At 37.8% G+C, this 23,369-nt stretch overlaps 1 protein-coding gene across 2 annotated transcripts in view; it reads right to left on the minus strand.

Annotated features, from left to right (window-relative positions):
* Positions 1-23,369, minus strand: part of BZW2 (basic leucine zipper and W2 domains 2) — a 57,092-nt gene that overhangs the window by 4,774 nt on the left and 28,949 nt on the right. For both annotated transcript variants that reach the window (XM_054564337.1, XM_054564336.1), the window contains exons 4-10: positions 20,632-20,735; positions 17,674-17,739; positions 14,199-14,334; positions 10,953-11,062; positions 6,613-6,783; positions 4,569-4,715; positions 3,369-3,507 (exon numbers count right to left, since the gene is read on the minus strand). In XM_054564337.1, the coding sequence (XP_054420312.1) occupies positions 3,369-3,507; positions 4,569-4,715; positions 6,613-6,783; positions 10,953-11,062; positions 14,199-14,334; positions 17,674-17,739; positions 20,632-20,735 (873 nt within the window). The remainder of the gene's footprint in view (positions 1-3,368; positions 3,508-4,568; positions 4,716-6,612; positions 6,784-10,952; positions 11,063-14,198; positions 14,335-17,673; positions 17,740-20,631; positions 20,736-23,369) is intronic.

The following is a 23,369-nucleotide window of genomic DNA, read 5'->3' on the forward strand; positions in this document are numbered from 1 at the left end:
GATATACGGGCAAACTGAGTGTGAATTTGTGTGTGTGCATGAGTGCGCGCGCGTGTGTGTAACGAGAGAGGTTAAAATAGAAAAGAAAGGATTTCCCTTATTTGAAAACCTGCAGTGAAGTGAAAATATTCCTTATAATAAATAATAAGGAACCCATATCACTAGAGGAAAGAAGCAAACGTGACACAATTTGATATTTGTAAAATGCCTATGTGTACATGGAATTAGTGGTAAGTATAACCTTACACATAGTTCATGAAAATTTCCCCTCTGGCATCAAATACCCTTCAGACCAGTGGTCCTGGACCAGCAGTCACAGAGTCACCGGGAAACCATTCCAGTGCAAATCCTCAGGCCCGACCCCTGGGGATGGGAACCCCCGGTGCCCTGGCTGTGACAACCTCGCCAGGTGATCCATTTGCAAAGCAGGGCTGGGAAAAAGTGCTTTAATACGCACTGTTCACCAAGCCTTTCTAGACATGAAAATAACATTAAAAAAGCTTCCAAGTTCTTATAAAAACAAAAAATACACGTCCCTTGGTGCACAAGTATTTGTGGGATGCAATGAGGACAGAATAAAAACCACTATTCAAAAAAGATAAGGTAAACACAGTAACTCTCTTAACAGTGGTATGGAACAATCATTCCTCAGGAGAAAACGTAATTATTTTATCCAGAAAAACAGACTGTGTGTGTAATTTTTGAAGAATTATGCAATTACCTACAAAAAAAAGACATTTAGTTTAAACGCCTCAGTGATATATTTTAGGTTTTCATTTTTAAAGTTTCCTGATTTAATTTCTGAAAATAATGAAGCCAGAACAAAATGATGTTAATACCTTCCTGTGTCCCCTTGAGCCTGCTCGTACGAGCTCCAGACCTTTCTAACTTTAGATTACTTAGAAGGAGCATAATGGGGACAGACGTTGGCATTAATGGTTAAAATGAGAAATCTGAAGGATTGTATGTTCATACCTTTGGTGGACAGACCATGTCCAATGTCTGTCACATGAGATGGAGCCAGGCCAGAATGGAGACTGCTTACTACAAGCCCCACCCTAGAAACTACTGGATTGTAATCAATGTGCATTCTGACAAAAAAATCAGCACCCCTCTGCACCTTCCTGGAACAGACTGTTGTTCTAACCTGGTCAAGCAGGTAAAGTAATCTCCCGTCTGTGGTAGCATTCATGTACTAGTACCCATGACTGCCTCTCTCCCCTCCATATAATTCTTTGGTGCCGGTCAAATGGCAGGGGGGAAATCCACTTTGTCTTGCAGTGGCCCAACTTACTCCTAAATAAGTTTCCCTTAATATGCTGTTAGTTGCCAGACCGGAGTGGCCTGCTTCTTTCTTTGGGCTTTCCCTGCCCTCTGCTTATGAAGGTAGATTTTTCAGTCTTGGGGCTCTCCCCTGGGTCTGTGTATACTATCGTAGATGCCACACTGATAAAAAGTAATTTGTTTATTCTTTTGTTAATTAAATACCGTAATAAAATTAGATGCTTTTCAGATGAGGCTCAAACGACCATGTCTCAGTTAAAAAAAGATTTGGCCCTGGCTCGTGGGGTCCAGTGGATTGAGTGTCAGCCTGCGAACTGAAAGGTTGCTGGTTTGATTCCTAGTCAGGGCACATGCCTGGGTTGCAGGCCAGGTCCCTGGTTGGGGGTATGCGAGAGGCAACCACACATCGATATTTCTCTCCCTTTCTTTCTCCCTCTGTTCCCTTCTCTCTAAAAATAAATAAATAAATCTTAAAGATTTGGTTAGAGGCACTGTCTGGATAGCTTAGCTAAGTAAACAGCAAGAAAGGGAAATGTGCATCTAGGCTACTAATTTATAAACAGTTTGCCTTTTATTCTGCAGCAGAATATATTGTCCACCTGCAATGCAAAAATGAAACCTATCCCCCCAGGTCTCTTTACCAATTTGGAAAAGGAGCCAGTGGTGGCTGGTGAGGACAGAATGCCCACTGGGCGGGTATGGTGGGGGGGATGGGCCCTCCTTCTCTTTCTTGGCTTGCTGGGTACTGTAGGTGGGCTGGTGCTAAAACCTATAGGTTTGGCTCTGATGGGTCACCTTGGGTATCATTTAAGCCCTAGTTTCAGGACACTGTTATCTCATGACCACACCCAAGGGGACATAATTCAGACACAGCCAGAGAAAAACACCAATTCCTGAACTTCAAATGGGACTTGGCAGTTACCATATTCTTCTTCTGAGGCAACACTATGCTGACTGTCAGAGGGCAGGAGGGTAGGCAGAGGCAGAAGAAGGTAAAGGAGGGATAAATGGTGATGGACGGAGACTTGACTTGGGGTGGTGAACACACAATACGATATATAGATGATGTACTATAGAATTGTACACCTGAAACCTAAATTTTATTAACTAATGCCACCTCAATAAACTCAATTAAAAAATTGTGCCAAATGCCTTGGTGCTGTGAATGTAAAATATCACCCAAAAACTTGTGGGCAAGATGTATGCATTTCTTTTTGTGAAATGCTATTAAACACTTTAAAAATAGCTATTATTTAAAAATTTAACATTTATATATTCTAAATACCACATTTTCACTTAAAACACACAAATTTAAGAATACATCAAAAAGAAAACAATTTGACTGCTATTAATTTATGTTTGTTTTTCTGATATTATACCATTTAAGGTCACAGTAACTTCTAATAAGCACTATATAATGTTCAAAGTATATCATTTCTTAAGTCTCCCTTTCCTCCCTCATAAACTACATAAACACAGATCAAAGGATAGTCCAAGATCATTTTTTTATATGCTGTAGATAGGTTTAGATTTAACAGCATTCATTTACTAAAGGCTGTGCCAGTTGTCATGGCAACTTAATCCTTAAAAATACAATGAAAAGACAGTAAATGTGAGAATCTAAAAATAACCATTTCCTTGGAAAACAGGAGAATGGCTGGGACAAATAACCAAAATAGAAAGTAAAAAGGCTATTTCAGTAATTTTAAAGTCAGCTTTATGGTACCTGAGAAGGTCTGAATGTATCTTTCCATAGCAATCTGATAATCATTCCTATGAGAGCTAATCTTTATAATTCAGAAACAGATCTAATTGCTTTATGTAATTACATTTTTTCACGTTCCCTCCTACTACTCCCCAAATACTAACCAGTTCATCACAGTCTTCCAGGAAGTCCCAGCCAGGAGGGCAGGCAAGCATGGCGTGGGTACCTTTTCTCTCTCTCTACTATGGCTGCCTCACAGACACTGGCAAAAATGAGTGTGAACCCCATGGCGCCCTCTGCCTGAGCCCCTGCTCTGCTTTTCACAGAGCTGCAACAGAACAGGGAAACACAGTGGCGGAACAACAACGCGGACGGATACCTTTATAAAAGAGAACCACAATCTTCTGAAACGCTTTCATGAAGTGGATGTTGTCGTAACAGTACTCCTGCACTTTCTGGAGGAGGATCAGCTCTGATTGGCCTTGGGAGCTGAACACGGCCAGCAGGGGAGCGTATTGCTGGAAGGGAAGCGGGAGCAAAGCCGTTAACCTTCCTGGGAGGGACAGGGTGCTCGGATCACAACAGTCATCTGGAGATTTGCTTAAAAAGCGTTCACTGTTAGGATTATCTTCTTATTATAGTGTGTCTAATCCAAATGAATTTTCCATCCTGGCATCTTACCAGATTTCTCTCAGTGCACCTACTAAAAGGAGGCCAAATATGAACTTCTGACTATACTAAAGACAACTGTTGTGCTACTTTGCCTGTCTATCGGGTATTGTGAAAATGAGACAAAGAGAGAGGTTCTCCTTCCCCAGACACGCAGGTCCCCTCACAGTTATCTTCACGGTTTTGTTCACATGGTTCCCTCCGCCTCAAATGTCCTTGGCTTCCAGTCACTGGTGTACAGCCATTGTCTTTTCTAAGACCTACTCAGTTCAACAATGATCTCCTCCTAGGAACTTCCCTGATCAGCAGAACCTGCATAGCTGATTCACTGCTCTGTTCTCATAAATACTGCGGACTCGCTAATTTATATTCTAACCAAGTTTATACCAGGAAGTCTTTGACTTCCCAGTGCAAGTATGTAAACTCTGAAGGCAGGATCTAAGTCTTCCGCTTGTCTTAATGCAGTTTTAGAGTGAGAAGACAAATTCATAGAGGTAAAAACATATGTATTTGTGCACAAAAATATACAATTTACGGAACCAGTTGATTTCTTCTACCACTCAGATACTTTGCAAATTCTAAAGTCGATTTGTAGTTTATTTAAACAGAAATATTCACTAACGGTTTCCATCATGTAGAACAGAAAGAAAACGAAGAGTTAGACAGTATTTCTCTGAGTATCTGACTATTCTGTGGAATTTTTGACACTGGTTTTAGTAAGAACTTTACCCTTGGGTATTTCATAGGCTCTTACATCTGAAACATTTCAGGTAGTGGTCAATTTGAAAAGAAAAAACTAGGAAACACATGTTTGGCCTGAGTCTGGGCAAATCGAGGTTGGAACTCATCGGTCACCCTGCTAAGCACTGCAGCTGGCCTCTATCAGGCTGTTTCTACTGACACCCTGTACCTTCAGGTGCTTAAGGGCCTGCTCTGCGACGAGTTCTTCCTTCTTGTTCCATTCAACAGCATTCATGATGCAGGTCCACAGGAGTCCGATCACTGCTGTTTCTGGAAGATCGTTCCTCTTCATTTCCTCTTTCACGTAGAGCACCACCTAAAATTTCATGGAAAAAGGTGTCAGAGAATAACAGGCAGGCGGGGTGCACCCTCTCACTGTCCTGATTAGTAAAAGGTTTGGGGCAGATACACGGGTATGTTCCACTCAGTCCCTCCCTTCCTGGTACATATTCTCAGATTACAAAGGGGCCAAAAAAACACAATGATTTGTTCTCAAAGCAGATTTATTTTTAGTCCAAAAATTAATAGGCTTAGCTCTGGCCAGGAGCTCCTGGATAATAGAAAATAAGAGAGAATCTTTGTTTCTTAGAAGTTATTCTTTTCCATACAGGAACCCCGGGGGCCCAGTGGAGTACGGGTTTACTTGAGCCAGGTTCACTGTCCTGGGGCTGAAAAAAGACAACCAAGCCGTCACTTTTTATCTCCGACCCTCACCTTTACAGCTCGTGATGGGTAATGTGTTGGGTTTATATAAGTCCATTCTCCACAATTCATACTTTAATGATTACTTTTGATGGTCTTTATGCCCCATCTCAGGGAAATGTTAATTTGTAAATAACACGTACAGTGTGAGACAATTTTTTAATGCTACATACCATTGCAGCACCCTTCCGTGGGTTATTTTTCCCTAAGTATTAAGTCTAAATATGTAAATTTATCCTCAGCTCTCACGGTACGAAATACAGGTCTGCCTAATTTCATGGTATATCAAACTTGTTTGGAAAAATCTTTTTTCCTTTTAAAATAAAATCACAAATGGAGGTTAGAGCCTCAGAGGGGATGATGAAACCATAACACGTCTCCAGCACGCTCCTTTGGGAGCAGTGCAGCCCTCCCCCTTCTTTTTCGGTAAAAATATCTTGTTCTCTTCCTTGCTGACCTGCTTGCAGAGCTCCCCACCATGGGTTGAGCAGGCTCCGAGAAGACAGGGGCCTGGGGAGTCCCAGTCTCAGAGCTGGCTGGGGACATCGTAAAGAAAGGTGACATCTCTGCAATGATAATCATGACCATGTATTTGGTTTTGCTTCCCCCCCCCCACAGAAAATCGTGTTCCAGTTCCTGCTTGGAGAAATGGCAACCAATAAGAACGCCGACCCGAATGCCGTGAGACCTGGTACTGCTCAGTGTCCCCCCACCTCCACCTGCGGCACAGGACCCGGCCGGCGTGCCGCAGCTACGTGCGGGCCTGGCAGGGCTGAGCACGCAGGGCGGGGAGGGTGAGGGACCCGGGGGCGAGTGGCAAAAGGGAAGGAACTTTCTTTTCGTTTTTGCATGATCATGTAAAATGTGTTTCAGTTCAAACAGGAAGTTTTTTCCTGGCCTGAATTTTTTCAGATACAGTCATAGCCGTATGAACTATAGCTATACGAACTATTTTTATACCTAGCTACACAAAAATGTAGTAGAGACATAATGGGAAAGTACAGCTATTGTGAGTGGGACCAAACAAGCCATTGGTCCAACTGGTCTTTTCCCATGCTATAAATTCACAATTGTTGACCTTTCCCCTTCAAATTAAAAAACGAGACAGCCATACATATTCACACTCAGTGACACAGAATACCAAGGTGATTTCAAACACAACCAAACGCTTAACGTAATAACCCACAACAAAGTGGAAAAACTACCATTTAATGAGGTACACTGACAGTGAGTAGTACATCTACTTGACAAAAGAAATATTTTGATAATCATAGCAGCTCTGTAAAGTAAGTTATTTGTGTAGAAATGACCATTCAGTCCTGGAACAGTTTAGAGGATTCTGAATCAATACTTCGAAACCGAACTAATTTAAGTGGTATGGACAAGTGCATAAAGCTCATGGCAGTAAACGAAGCGAGGTCTCCTTCAGGAAGGTAAAGCCTGTGCTACATAGTCTACGTTATTCCTCAGACTCGTGTGTTTTGGGGCGATGTCGGCCTGCGGCTTCTCACCTCCTTGATGGGGCATTCCTGAGAAAGACGCTCCTGGAGCTCCTTCTGCAGCTCCTTCCTGGTGCCCAGGGACTGCTGGACGCGCAGGAAGTCGGAAAGCTCCTTCAGTCCTGCGTCAGTGAAGTATTTAGCAAAATGATCCACACTCTGTCTGTTGACTGGAAAGAGTTCCTGAGACACAAAAAAGAGACTGTTACACCAGAAGCTATTCAAATTTTATACCAGAAGCCATTCAAATTTCAGCCAACATAAAGGACATTTTAATATTAAAACAGCGCTTAGACTATCTCATATTTGGGAGAAAACAACAAGGACTGATTTTAAAAAGAAGAAATCTCAGGTTATTTTTCTTGAGTATTTGCTAAGCACTTTCTAAAATTAAGCAGTTTTCCAAAGAAAGAGAAAAATGCTAAGCAGCTTAAACTAGCTCCAGTCCTTTTCAAATATTATTTATTTTTCTTTTACTTTAATCAAAATATAGCATGTGTAAATACAGAACTAAATTTGCTAAATGAAATGCAAATAAGATGGTTTTGAACAAGAAAAAATTTACATCATTAGATAACCAGTTTCCTTAACTATGAGTTAATAGACAAGTCAGTTTTCATAATGTTGAGATGATCTGAGATAATATTAGAAAAACAGCACTGACTATTATCATCTCAAAGCCCCCTATTCACATTCTGAACAAATGCTGCTATTATTCTAAAATACTAGGTCGGGAGCTAAAGAGAATTTTGTTAAATCTGTTAAAGATGGCGGCTCTTAAGTTCATGGCGAGATCTAATCTCAACCCACTCTCAACCAACTTTTCAGTTCATTACATAATTTTGTTGGGAAATTTAAAAAGAGCAATACACCATGGCTACTCTTATTTTTACCTCATTTCCATTTTACCTTACACAGTTTGGCAGAGTCTCAGTAACACTGAGTCATGTTCTAATCCTGTGTGACTTTAACACCCAGCAAAGGGATTAAGGCAATTTTCAAAGCTCTCACATTTTTCAGACTGTTGCAGTCTAAAAATCAGATCTAAACTTTTATGTTGGTGTTAGATTTGCATATATATGGTCAATGGCATGTGGCTCCAATGAAAAGCTCAGTAGAAAGATCTGGACTGTCACCAGGTAGAGGGATATAGCCAGATGGCTTCTAAGCCATGACTCAGTTTTCAATATTCTTATATCATCATCCCATAATTCCCCCTGTTGAGTCATGAGTTTCAAAATGTCAGAACAGAGTTGGTGGGAGCAGTATCAAACACACATTCACGTTAAAGCAAGTATTTCATACCAGACCGAAATTTTGTCGCTGACATTTGTTCTGGCTTTCAGGAGCTCCTCCAAATTTGGGGGCAGGGAACTAATTGAGTTTCTGCTACAAATCAAGATGTGGTGGGCCCATTGCTCATAACTGTACCGTAGAAACTTTTAGAGATGATAAACGGAGCCAATGAGGTTAAACAGCTTGACCCAAATTATGCAGCCATAAGTATTTAAGGACAGAGCTGTGTGACCTTCAGGCATTTAATACTGTATCAATATTTAGAAAGAATGTGACTAAAAAGTTTGACCTAAAATTATGTTCAGAGCAGTATGTTAAACATATTACTCATAGTTTATATGTGAATTCTACCCAAAGTCCTCATGAATGTTACATAATATATTCAAAATCAGCATTCAGGTTAAAATGAGGCAAAGTCTGTCCTAAATCATATCATATACTGGCTTGGTACATGGTTTGTACTTGTTCACAGACCCTAACCTGGTACAAACCTCCATCACCTCATCCTTCTTCTGCCCTCGCTCCTGAGTCTATTCTCAATGCAACAGAGTCGTCTTGTTAGGTGCCTAAGTCCCATTATGCACAAATCTGCAGAGAATTTTCCAAAAGCACCCTCTCTCATTCCGAATAAAAGCCCAAGTCCCTAGATGATATGGGCCCTGAAACTTTTCTCAGTTGGTCCCTTGTGCTCTGGCTCTTACCAAATGTCCTTTCTTGCAGTCCCCAAACCCCATGCTTTGAAGCCTTTGCACAGCCTGTTCCGTTTGCCAAGAATACTCTTCTCCCTGGAGAGATCTCTGCAGCTCACTCCCTCAACTCCAAGTCTTCACACAGATTTCACTTTATCAAGAGGTCCTACCATTGAAGGTTGTGTCCTCCACTCTAACACTCCTTAACTCCTCTCTGCTTAATTTTTTCCTCATAGCACCTTTCATTTTTTATTATATTAAATACTCGAATTGTTCAGTTTGTTGCTTGCTTCCCTGCAATCAAACGGCAGCCTCGTAAAGGTAAGGCTCTGTTTGTTTGATTCCCAGCTCCAGAAAAGTTGAGCCAATAGCCTGTCCACTGTTCCTTTTTCCCAGTGATGAGGGAATTATATTTCACGTGCCCTCTCTCCTCTGAGTTGCTGTAAATTTCTCTTTCATTTGTACTACAGAAGTAACTGCTCCACTCGAATACGCTATTTTTTTCCTAAAATGTACTAGCACAAAGCCAAAGAGAATGTTCTCATACGTATTAATGAAACTAAAGCTTCTTGACACTGGAACTGACCCTCCAGTTCCTCATTCATTTGCAGAGTCAGCACACGGGAAGGCATGGTTCTTGCGCATAGACTACTGCCCTGCCCCTCACAGAGTGCGCAGTGTTTTTGGAAGAAGCTGCAACCTATGCTACTCATATTCAAAATATATGTAGACATAGGAAGCCAGTAGGAGCAGCTCAATGATGCGTGTTTTTCAAAAAGGAAATATATTTAAAAAAATTTTTATGACGTGACCTTCTGACTACTGGTATCTTAAGAATCATGCTTTAAGAAATAGCCAAGTGTTTTGTGGCAAGCTGTCATAGACTGTGTCTTTGTTCTTGATCATTCACCCTCTCTTTTGAACAAGCATGAAGAGAAGCTCCCTTGCTGTGTCTGTCTGCAGGGGTGGAGAAGATGCCTATGCATGGACTACATTTTCCTACCCCACTGCCAGGCTTCTCAGTGACTTCTTTTGGCCAATGGAAGGTGAGCTTTCAATGCCCTGGAAGAGTTCCCTTCAGTCCCCTGTGTCCTGTCCTTTGCTAAGAGGACAGAGTGGCCTAGGCGGGAAGTGCTCTTACAGCCTGCATCACAAAAAAAGAGGCATATAGATCCCCTGAGGAGCCTGGCCAAGATGAAGCTAATCCACAGACCTGGAGACAAGAAGATGCTCCTTCATATGAACTTCCAACCTGCTCAGCAACCTATTCACTGTCTCGAACGACTTTTCCTACTATATACTAAGTCACTAGACAGCAGGTTCCATGAGGGCCGGGAAATTTCTATGGCTCCATAGCGTCCAGGATGCACCTGGCACAGAGCAAGCACTCAAGAACTATATGCTTCATGAAAATTATTATCAGTGGCAGAAATTAACCAGAAACTAACTAGAGTCTTAATTTTTCTACCTTATCTTATTCTCAAGACTTTACAGGCACAAATAGGGCTATTTTAAACTAAATTTCAAGAGCCAAAGGAATTCTAAGTCATTGGGAAAATGCAATGAGGCAGTTTTTGCATTATTCCATGAACCAGCACCTTGGCATGCTAGACACACTGGAAGAGAAAACCAGGTAAGAGAGTAGGTAAGAGAAGATGGTAGGGCTGCCTTTAATTTTAGACTTTATCCTAAAAGTGTAAATGCAATTTCACTTGCAGAAATTCCTGTCACTTGCATAGCTGTAGCTTCTAGCAGAAAGAAATCACAGGGAGCAGATAGAAATTATGAGGACAAATATTTTTCTTGATTTTCTTTGAAGTGTATTAAGATAGAGAAATAAAAGAACAATCCAGCGACTGTGATAATGGGAGCTTCAAATCAACTACAATTGTTTGCTTTCTTAAACAGCTTGATATTTCCAATGAATCCTGGTATAAACAAAGAATCATGTTTAAACTTTTATTTTGTTAACGAAATAACATGTATTTCAGATTCAATTATGATCCAAGATATTACAAATGTCTAATTAGGTGGGACCCATATGACTCTACCATATGAAAAAATCAAATTTCTATTCTTACCAGTTAAGAAAGAAAGTGTTAATTCTGATAAATATTAACACTCTATCAACACACTTCCAAATCTGAAAGTCTCTGTACACCTTATAAGCCTTTCCTTTAATCATCCCTTTTATAAAAGAAAGATTAAGTTGGAATCACTTCCCGCCACCATAATGTAGAGAGGAGAGGAACCAAGCTTCACTGCCGCACGGGCCCAGGCCTTCGGGCCACAGGCTGCAGGGCGGCCGCGGGCAGAGCCACGAGGGAGGGGGGAGGGTGCCGCCCCCCTTGTCCAGACAGTACTTACAAGAAGCCTCTTGTCTAAGTTGGCTTTTCTCAAAGAAGAGGTAACAGAGTTGGCATCTTTTTCTGCCATCCAGGCTTTAAAAAGCTTGACAGCAAATGAGGCGGCAATGCCTGTTTTTTTAAAAAAAAAAAAGAAAAAAGAATTTCATTGCTTTTATAAGTAAAACCACTTGTGAGGAGGCACAAGTCATCATTTCCCACTAGAAATCCAGAAATGAGTAAATAACGCCATGACTTGATTTGGTACAAAGGAAAAATGGATACCTCTCTAGGCGCATTACTCAAAAGGGACCATTTTCATTTTTGAACTTTAAAAGTTACACTATTTTTCCAAGTTGGTCTTCTTAATTCCAACCTAGTTTAACTATAAATTTATTTATTTTTACCTTGGTCAAAAACAGACTTAAAGCCAAATATTTTCCAGTGTTTTTGCCCCAACGTCACCTTGTGGTTCACCAGTATTTCATGTTTCTAAGAGTGATCCTGAGGTTCAACAAATAAATCATGAGACATAAAACTAAAATTTCAACATGTCGACCAATTTGCTGATAAATGATACCAGTAAAGGAACATTAACAGTGGCAGACATAAATAAAGGTATAGATGAACATGCATCATTTACTTTACAGTTTTACTTTCTGTGAAAGGCATTTAAAAATATTCATAAATTATGCTATAAAAATATTGATGCTGTTTTAAGTTGAACTCTTCTGGGTATTTTGAAAGAGATTATTAAAATAGCTATGTTAATTAGGAAACCACTCAATTACACATCCATACTTACATTAGGATTCATTTCCAAATATAAATAATCAGGTAACTTAGATAGCTCTTCTGTAAACACTTCAAATTTCTAAATTAATGTTCCATTCTTTTAATGAAGAATTAAGGTGTAGTTGAAATATTAAACAGATGTTTCTGAATTGAAGGTTTCACTGCTGTTGGTGGTCTAAACAGCCTCAATTCCCATTCCTACAAGAATTCCATTTTGCTCAGGTCAGGTAACTTCTAGTTAGTCTATGTTCTGGCACTACCTTCCCCTGAAATGATTTGTTTAGTAACCTCAGCTTAAGTTCATCTGCCCATGGTACCCGCCCTGGCAACCATGACTGGGCTGAAACTGGTCACGTGTCTGATTTCAGCCAATCACGTGAAGGCAAGATAAATTATTTCATGTATCCTGTATCCACTGAAACTGAATGAGAAAGTATGTGCTCTAACTATACCAGCAGACCTCTTTGAATGACCAGGAAACCATCCTTGGGGTGAAATTGATGCTATGAAGAGTAATGGGGGAAAAATGAAGGAAAATAACTGAGACCTGAGGGTTATTGCTGTTCACCCTGAAGTCTGCCCTACTTTTATATTTATTGTTACATAAAAAATAAGTGTCCTTATATACTAACTCAAACCCCATCTTCCGGACTTGCTGGTAAATACAGTCACTTAATCCATCATTTATACAGACACCAACTCTATTAAATTTTCTTCATTTGAATGGCAGAGTAATGGAGCTCCCCCGACCCCAGTTATGACTATGACAATAACATACGTCTTGTAAGCTGGAGAATTTTATGTTCTAAACTTACTGACATTGATTTTTAACACTTCGATTAGTTTATAAAATCAATATAAAATTTAATATAAATTTATGTAATTAAATTTAAAAAAATGGCAGATGGTGTGATCTGTTTTGTAAGAAAAACAAAGTATGCTTGAAACCAGGAGTCTAAAATCCTGGCTCGAGCCTATTATTCTGCATTAAAAGTGGCTCTTGGTGGAAAGGTTGGAGAAATTTCTTTACATTAGAGGCTCCACTGGTTGGGATGATGCCATACCCTTTAGCCATTCATTAGGTGGGAGGCTGAAGAAAAGGTGCTATTTCTTAATCCTTTCCTTATTTGGAAAGCAAGAGTTTCACCCTTTAGTTTCTAAAGATGGTGGAGTACAAAGAAAAACCATGACACTTCTATAACAAAGGTGTTTTTCTTCTCCTTCCCTACCCCCTAGCGTTTTAATATAAAAATTTCCAAACATACAGAAAAGTTGAACAACTTGAACAGTAAAATTCATATACTGACCATCTAGATTCCACAACTGTGGGTTTTTAGGCAATCATTTTCGGCTATAAAGGCTAAATAATCTGATGTAATTAATGTTTACTGTTTACATTTTACCTTGTTTTTCTAGTGTAAAATGGCAATAACATAAATGACTCCTGTGAAGTATCATGAATTTTTTAGGAAACTACTTTAAAATAATATATTAACAAGACAGTACTAGCAATTATAGTCTGAAGTGTCATAAATCTGAACTATTTTAAGATGAAAACTATAATCTCTAAATAACATCATTTGACTCTTGATTTACTATTTTTTCCTTGGAAACTATGAATCTTTTCACTGCAGGCATGAATGAGGCTGGGATTTTATGTTTATGAGAGAAAAACTTTAAATTCTAAGAAGAAACAGATGTTTTCATAAAAGCTCTGTTAATTTATTTTTAAGAACAAAACGACTTTGTTTTGTGCTCTATTATAACTTGAATATCATTATCCTCCTACAAGAAAAAAGTCTACTTTTGTTTTATTCTATAACCTAGCAATTATATGTATGCCTATCAAACTCTTAATGCCTTAAAATTAAAGCGAAGTTCTGAAGCAGCCATCTGGACTTTTAAAACAAACACAATAAATGTCTTAAAAATGTGATCAACACGAACATCTGAGCACAAACCCTTGAGAGGTAACAGTTTAGAAGAATGGTCCTTACCAGGGAAACAAACAGCATGGGGGGGCATTTTTGGTTGTTACACTGAATGGAAGCGGGGGCTACGTGCTGGCTCTTTGTGCCTGAAGGCAAAACGTTAAAGATCCCACAAAGCACAAATGAGTCCTGCAAAATGAAGTGTTGTCCCAACAAAATATGCCAATGGTGTATAAATTGAGAGAAGTGGTTTGGGCCCAATCAATTTCAGGGTGTTTGACCTAGCCATTCAGTGTCACATCAAAAAGTCTAGTTTCTTAGTAGTCTTTATTTTTCTCGATATAGGTGTGCATATTTTTCATCTAATTTTCTACAATAAACAGGTCCATTCTCTCTCTCTCTCTCTCTCTCTCCCCCCACCCTACATGGTGAAAGGGAGGATAGTGGAGGACACTATGAAGAGGTACAGGTATTTTTCTAACTATTGGTGGCTTGACTTTTCTTCTTGGAACTGACAGGTAAGAAAATGCAAGAGTCATTACCTTCTTTGACCAAGCTGTCGGTGAAGAGACTGGTGAGGATGGTGGCAGGAAGGGTGCCGTTGCCGAGCAGGATCCCCGACAGCATTGCCAACTTTGTCTGCTCTGTTTCAGTAAAGGCTTTAAGGAAGAGGAGAAGCTGTGGGTCAAACAAAAGAAACCATGTCTATAAAGGACTAAAGTAGGCGAGTAGCACATCTGTGGCACACAGCTAGCGGGCCATATGCAAGGTGTAGTTCATATGCATTGGAAACACATCCATATGTTTGATTATAAATTGCATACTATAAAAAGTATATTTATCAGGCATAGTTCTTTTCTTTCAAGTTCACTTATATATAACCACGATACCATTCACGGGAAGAAGGGACATTTGCAGAACAGTGTGAATAGGCTACATAAATAGTTCACATTTGACTCTGTACATGACAAGGGTGTTACATAATGAGCATTAAGTTTCCTGAAATATATTATTGTTTTTCACATTTCCTCACTTCTTTGGGTGCCTACTTTTTGGGGTTTGTTAAAGCAAAACAAATCAATAAAAAAACAGGAAAGAGTCAATAAGCATACACTTATGCGTTCACAGCACACACAACTCTTTAAAAGAAGACTGTTGAGTGAAAAAGGGGTTTCCTAAGCCTTGCTGCTCTATTAAAAATAGCAAGATTCAAACTTGGTATTTCCTGGATTATGCAGGGTTACCACCCGCCCCGGTGATGAGGTAATGGAGGGTATGTGATAAAGAAAAGTTCTTAGCAGAGGAAAGGCTTCTCATGTTAGTTGGAAAGAGCAGTTTTGGAGAGGTAATTGAAAAAATAACAAGCCCAGAAAGGTTGAAGGGAAGCCAAAGCAAAGTGGATTAGACACCACTCCTCATTTTGAGTTGTAAGACTATCCAGTCTTGTGGAATACACTCTCTTCTTTCCTAACCCTCTCTGCCTAGAGCTCTGACTATATCCCATGCTATTTCTCGGTTTCATCAGTCTTTAGGCATGCTCCTGAGATCCCCAGGGCTCAATATCACTATCGGGGGCCCTGCTGGCTTTTTCATTACTAGGCACCAATGAAAAGTTGCTGGCACCAATGTAGGCTTATGTGCTCTAGTGCCAATGAAATTCCATTAATTCTCTGCAATGGGTTTGGCACTATTAATTTACTATCCCCAACAGTTAAAGGATTATTACATTACAGAGAGGTTACGTGACTCTCCAAATATTTATATTATGAACAAGTGGCTGAAATGGAATCAAACCAGTCCATGTCACTCCCAACTGAAGCCTATTCAAGTTTCGATGAATTAAAATGAAGTCACCTTCTAAGTGCACAAGAAAACAGGAGTGAGGGAATGAGAGCATCAATGGTTAAAACTCCAGGGACCACCCGAAATGGGGCAGAGGAAAAATGGACAGAATCAGAGATATTTCAGATCAATCTGCCCCTCTCTTCTGAGCATAAAAATGAGTAAGATTCAAGTGAATCATGAAAACTGGCTTCCAAAATAAAAATTTTAACATTACTTGTTTAAAGACATTAAGATATTCCATTAGAACAAAATGGTGCAAAAGTTAGATCATTCTCTTAATGTTAATATTTACATTGCTCAAGTCTATTAATCAACATTAAAATCAGATGCTACTTGTATAGCAACAGCACTTTCATTAAAAAAATGGAATACAGCAAAAAATAAATAATTCCAGAAAGCATGTTCATCACATGAACGCAGTAGTTAAAAAAGTTTTCAGTTGACATGAGCTAAGAGAAGTAAAAGCATGAGTGATATTATTAGACAAAGCAGTTAGATGTTTAATTTATTTGACTGCTTTACATAATGTTTTCATCATATCCATTTCTCTAATCAAGCACTCTATTTTCTAAGCATCTAGCAATATAAGGATCACATTTTTTCCATTTAAATTTTTCCATATTAAAAAAGTAATACATGCTAGTAGAATAAAGTCTAAGAATACAGAATAACACGAAAATGTAAAAAACCTCCTCTAGATTACTACTCCCTTAGAATTAACATTAACTTTGACATGTGTCCTTCCAGATTTTAAAATGTCTACATATAACAAATAACTATACAAATAGCACAGGTGGATTTTACTGAATTAAACCATGATAATAGCCAAAACTTGTCAAGTAGACCAGATGCTCTTCAGAACACTCTATTTGTAGTAATACCTACGACAGCCTTGATCTTCACTTTACAGAAAGGAAAACTGAGGTACAAAGAAATTAAGAAACTTGCTGAAGGTTAAACTGCTACCAAATGGTTGCTCTACACCTTGCTACTTCACTTAACAATTCATCATGGACATTTTCTCTAATCAATTCATGTGGCTATGCCTCATTCTTTAAAAGACTGTATAGTATTCCACTGTATGGAGAGACCATAATTTAATTAATCAGTCTCTCACCGATATACACGGAGGTAATTTCTCAATACTGTGATGAACACCCTTAAATATATATGTATATTCATATGTTAAATATATTTTATTATATTTAACAATAAAGTAAATATATTTAATATGTAAACACTAATATATAAATATATTAAATATATTTTATTATATTTAATGAAGTAAATATATATTATATTTAACATATACATATTTTTATGTGTGTGTATATGTGTGTGTGTATGTGTGTATATACACATCCTTGTTTAAGGACTCTTGTAAATGGAAAGTCAGGTCATAAAGAATGTGAATTTTTAAAAATGATTTTACAGCCAAATTGTTTTTCATTATATATGGAACCGCTCTGAATGAGATGGAGCAAGTAAGTACATAGCAAAGTAAATGTTATGGTTCTTTTATAATTTAGGCAGATATCTAAAATTGGAAATGATGACAAAGAAACACACAAATCTGTAACAAGTTAATATAGTAACTGCTATATATAAACACAGAGGAACTACAAATTGGAAGAGGCAACATGCTGCAATTACTGCAAAGAGGTCTCCTTTAATAAGGGGCTACTATTTATTCCCTGGCTTACTGGAGGCCAGTTACTAACTTAAGTACCTTATATGTTATATCATTTATTGCCACAATTACTATAAGGTATGTCATCTTATTATAGCTACTTTACAGATGAGAAAGACCACTGAGGTTTACACTATACATTATCTCCAAAGATGTGTTTTTTATCCATTTTGCTAAACTGTATTTTCTAAAGGAATTTTATTGAGTATTAGCTGCTGCACAATTTCACATGCCTCAGATAATTAAATCATCTTATCTGGATTGTTCCTCTGATACATTTATTTTTCTTGCATATTTCTGATTTTTATTTTAAGCTCTGCAAGATTAGTGATATTTTATAAGACTATTCCTATTGAATACAGCATGCTGTCATGTATTTTTTATTATATGTATTAGCTAGTGATCTGTTATAGTCATTCATTCATTCAAAAAACATTAAAAAAAAACTTAAAATAGATGAGGCATTATATTTGAACTTTTACCTTTTTCATTGCGTCCTCAAATGCCTTTTCCAAATACTTATATCTCCTGATGAGTTTATTGAAGACCTTAACATAAAAGAGAACCATTTAATATTATGTCAACAATTTTAAAAGATAGCAGAAGGAGGTGTAAAAATGCACCCAAACCACAACATGGATCTACAGTAAAATACATGTAGTTAAACAGGCTCATGCTGTGATACCAGAACTATAAGCATTTCAGGAGTTATTCTGACCCTGGGGAAAAACAGCACCAAAATGCATATATTGAACAAAATAAATTTACTCAAGAATATAACAAGTGAGCAACCAAAAATAACTGATGAAAATAAAATTAATATAATTTTAAAGCTGTGACATGCAGAGATTGAAAATAACTGAAAAATGCCATCCATGTGGGATTAACATGTGATCCCTTTAGTACAAATTAAGCTATAAACACACACAAAACTATTTCCCTGAAATTCCGTTAAGTCATAGTCACTAAGACACTAAGTGAAGAATTTGCTTAAAAACATCCTACAGAAATTTGTTAAGGAAACCAGTATTGGAGCAAACGGTGGAATATAAATATAGCTATTTTTTAGTAAAATTAATAACTGAAACAAAGGGAGTTACAGATGTAATCACACAGAAGGTAGGTATGATGAAGGGGAGATCAGAGTTCAGGGGAAGATTATCCTTTATGCAGACACAAACATGTTCCTAGCAGATAAGCAAAAACTGACACTGCTTAATGGCGATGAAGGATGAGTGGTTGCCACAATCCAGTTCGAACTCTAAAGCTAGGTCTGCAATGGTGTCCGCGGAGTTCTGGCCTGTTTCTTCCGTGGAAAGATGTTTGTATAGACTGAATGTGTTCCTGCCGAAGTCACATGTTGAAGCTCTAACCTTTAATTTTGAGTGCATTTAGGAACTTTAGGAGGTGGTTAAATGAGGTCCTGAGGGTGCAGCCTGTCATTAGAAGAGGAGCCAGGAGGAGCACCCTCACCAAAAGGCATGTCAGCTGGCACCTTGATCTTGGACTTCCCAGGTTCTGGAACTGAGAAATAAAACTCTGTTCCTTAAGCCACCCAATCTGTGGCATTTTGTCATGATAGCCTAAAACAGCTGTAGAATGTTCTTATTTAAGTAGGGATTTTATAAACATGGTTTTAATAATTGTGGAAATGATTTCTGCATCTAATTCCTTTCTCTTACGTCCACATGATATACCCTCATCTAACACTTTTAAGTGTTTATTCCTTAATGCAATCAAGTGGGGTTCCAGAGTAAAAATTACAGTGTTGTCCTCTATGGGGAAAGAATGAAGACCCGGGCAAGGAATTGATTGATGAGTACTGATTTTTCTTCCAGGCCTTCTTACCTTTCTTTCCCAGTGGAACTTAAAGAGCAAATAATACACCTTGTTATTTGTGTTAATTTAATTCCAACAAAAATTATGTGAAGAAGACAAGGCAGGCATTAATATGATTATTTGAAAGATCTGGTAAGTGCTTCTAACTTTCAGAACAGGAACCGAACTCAGGAATTCTGATCCTTAGTGAACACTGTATTTATCTGATATACCAAAAGGTTAGTGGGGATTTTAAGTCAAGCTTTTGAATTAAGTACCCTTGCTTCAGCACACACCTACTCAAGGGCTTTGTGGCCATTTACATGCAGAATAGAAGCAAAGATTTATAGAGGATAAGTTAGAACCTGGCCCAGTCAATCCCATGTGCTTAATCATTTGGTCTCTTTTTAAAGATTTCCTCTGTTTTAATTCTTATACATAAAAGGGAAAGAAATACCTTTGCAAAAATGCCATGCAATTAAAATAATTTTTTGAAGTTAAAATTCTTCATCGCCACATACCTCACATTACTTAGTTGGCTTAGCATGCCTTACACATTTTAATAGCCAAAGTAAAGACAGTTTCTAGCATCTGAAATTCAATCACTTAGCTGCCAGTAAGTCCTATGGCCTTTTTTCATATATACTGAAATGTGTACAACAAGATTTGTTGAGCTAAGACTTGCCTGCAAAGTTTAGTTGGGAATGATAACTAACTTTTAAGAAGAGTCGGTGATAGACCTGGAATAGAAACACGCCAATCCTAAACTGGCTGGTTATGCTGTATTCAGCTTTAAAAGGTAATGTAGTTCCTTAGACTTCCACCACTTCCTGACCTTCACCAGGACCTAAAGACTTCTTAATTTTTACCAATCTAATGAATACAAAAGGATATTTCATTATTTTAATTGAAATTTCCTTAATTACTAGTGTATTGGAACATGACTTCATCTGTTTTGGGGAGTGGGGAATTATTAATATATTTCCCTTTCTTTGAAATGCCTGGGTGTCTTTTCCCAATAGGTTGCTTGCCTTTTTTCTATTTGACTTGCAGTTCCTTATTTAATCTGGATATGAATACTTTATAGGTTTTATGTATCACAAATATCTTCTTGTTCCTCCTTTTTAACAGCTGCATGACAATCTCAATATAAATTACCAAACTTTACTTAATACTCTATTGGTTGGATTTTATATTGTTTTTGATTCCTTGAGATTATTACAAACAACACTACGATAATTAACACTAGATATGTACGCATATCTACAGGATAAAGCCCTAGAAGTGGAATTCCTCGGTCAAGAAAGTACGTAGTTTTAGTTTTGAAAGATAGTGTCAAATTGCTCTCCTTAAAGGTTGGGCCAATTTATACTCTCACCGAAAATATATGAGTATCTAATTCTCTGCATCCGTTACAGGTAAGAGGTAAAAATCTCTTACCTTCATAACGTTTTAACGCCCGTTGTCATCTTATGAATGCAACTGAGTATCTCTTCAATGTCATGAGCCAAATACAATTCCTATTAAAAAGTGGCCTATAGAATTCCTGAACCACACGTTTCCCTAAATCCTGTTCAAATGTTTCTCTTCTTACAAAACAATTTCTCAATGATCGGCTCTACCTGAGCATGGTTTCGGATGGTTTCGTGATCTTCTTTTGCTGAAAACACACAGTGGTTGGTCATCTTGGTCTTGTCACCATCATCTATCCGTGTCCCTCCAGGGGCTGAAAAGAGAAAGGAAATTACAGTTAGGACAACACCGAAATGGGAAGATCATATGCAGAATAGATCAACCCTCAAGGAAAACAATAAAAGTAGATGTATAATTTAAGAGTAACAAAATTTAATAGAACGATGTGCATGTGTAGGTGTGCACATGGTGTTATATATTTGTTTATGTTTCTAATACAATGCAAATTAGTTGTTCCATTTGATATTCCCACCATAGTGTACGAGATTCTTGTTCTACATCGTTGCCTTCACTAGATCCTACCACTGTAAGTCTCTGTAAGTCTGGTTCTTTCCAAACTATATCCTTAAGTATGGAAGTAAACATTTATCCAGTGAAGTTAATTCAATTATTCTCAGTGCAGTTTCTGATGTTTTTTGTATCAGGACATGGTTTACTCTTCAGGTTTGATAGTGTTTTATTGGACTCTAGTTCACCAACACTGGCATGGACCAGACCTGGCTTTCATAGTAGATCTTGTTGGTTTCTGATGGAGTAAATATTAAAACTGTTCCCTCCTCCATCAACCCAGTTATCCATGCAGGGTTGGACAGTATATACTCTGACTCCTTGTCATTTGTATTTAATCGTTAAGTAGATGCTTTAGCTAGTAAAAAGTGTATTTTATTTGCCCTCATCTTTTCCCCCGTGGGCTATATGGTATCATGAAGTGAATAGAAAGAAAGAACGTCATTTTTCTATGACTCAACTTTCCACAAAATCTCCTCCTGTAAGTTTAATGTGCCCATTAAAACATCGGTTGATTAGAAGAAGCAGAACAGTAGGTATTTTTGTTTTCTGATTCTACTTAATTTTAATTAGAGTAAAAAGTTTGAACAAGCCAAGTTAGATTAGTATCTTTCATATAACTCAACAAATATTAATAGAGTTATACTTGTGCCAGCCGCTTTGTTTAAGTGTAACTGCCTTGATTTAACTTGTGATTTCAGATCTTTGAATAAAAAGGTCTGCACATAGCCAACTCTTTCCTGACTCCAGCACACAGTTTTATAAGTAAATTAGTTTTTAGAAAAGTCAGCTCCTTCAGGAGTCTATTTTCATTCAAATAATGTATGCATAAGATTTAATTAGCTCTCTAATGAATTCAACTACCTAGACCAAAATTTTATTAAGATGATACTCTTCTAAATACTCTGGGCTAATGATTCTAATCTGACAGAAGTTATATAACTGAAAAGTCTTATTTTGAAACTACAGTCTTTGTATTTTTACAAGACAAAACATTTGTTACACATTATTTTTTCCCCCTGATATTGGGAACAAGCAGCATTAATCGCTATTTCTAAAGATTTTGGCCAGCCTGGTTTTGTAAGTAAAAAAAAAGAAAAAAATAAAAATATTTCTTGAATTTACTCTTCAAAGGGTACAAGCGAAAAACCAAGATCATTGCTGTTTCAATAACAAAGAGAGTAGGTAAATATTTTTGGGGGTGTAAGAAAATTCTCCTGCAGCTGACAAGTAAACCAAGTGTTTACATAAAAAGAAGCCACCTGACTGGCTTCATTTCTTACGCTGCAGGTCTAGTCTCTGGAGGTCGTTTGGGGCTGTGTGGCTTGGGCTCACTCTTGTACCAAACTTTGTGCCCTACCTTCTTCTTCACTGCATGGATGTGGAGTGAAGGAGTGAAACCTGGGCTGCAGATAGAAATTTGCTGATCATCATTATTCAGATGGTAAATGAAGCCTTGAGGTAATCAGTGCAGAGCGCACAGATAACTTAACACATATGCAGGGAGAGTAAGTACGGAAACCCAGCAGTCATGTAAGAAGTGACACCCAGGTGTAGGAGGAAGTCTAAATGGTCTCGTGCAAAATAAGGCAGTAAAGAATTTCAAATGCGACCGAAAGTCGCCACTGCTGCCAGGAGGACACGAAGACCTGAAAAAGGGTCCATGGCAATGACTAATCAGCTCATGTTTGGCAAGAGCAAAAATTCACTGAAGACTATTTTTGCATGGAATTTACCAGTGCATCAATGCAATTAAAAAACCCAGTAATCACATCAGAAAATGTTCCACTTCATTAACTTAAAACTTTTAAGTAAAAATATTTTTCACTCACCTAATTGACAAGGATTTAAGAACCTAACAAAATTGAAGGTCCCTAACATTGCTAAAGTATAGGTATTTAGGAACACATGACTTTTGATAAAATGCTAACATTTCTTCTGGGGGCTGGTTTTCTCTCTCAGATAGACTGATAAACATAGACTGATAGATATTGCCATTCTTTAATTCATTAATCCCTTGCTAAATACATGAAGATATAACCGAATAAAGCACAAATATACGTATATGCAGACACTTATTACATTGTAGTTTATAATAACGAAACTGGAAACAACTTACGTATCTTTCAATATCAGTATGGTTTTAATTCTCTCTAGAATAATTAAGGTAACACTCATCAGCCTAAAAGGCAACAATATATACAGAGTAAATACACGTAGAGTATCATATATATATACTATCCCATTCTCAAAAGTTTCTGTATTTAGGTAAAGAGAAGGGAAATAAACCAAAATATTAAAAATGGTTACCTTTGAGTTTGAATGCACTATAGCTTTTATGCTTGAATTACCTACAGTGATGCTGTGAAATATTTTTATA

This window comes from Pteronotus mesoamericanus, unplaced genomic scaffold (assembly GCF_021234165.1).
Source record: "Pteronotus mesoamericanus isolate MK-2021 breed Mesoamerican mustached bat unplaced genomic scaffold, CSHL_Meso_final scaffold_85, whole genome shotgun sequence".
Lineage (NCBI taxonomy): Eukaryota > Metazoa > Chordata > Mammalia > Chiroptera > Mormoopidae > Pteronotus > Pteronotus mesoamericanus.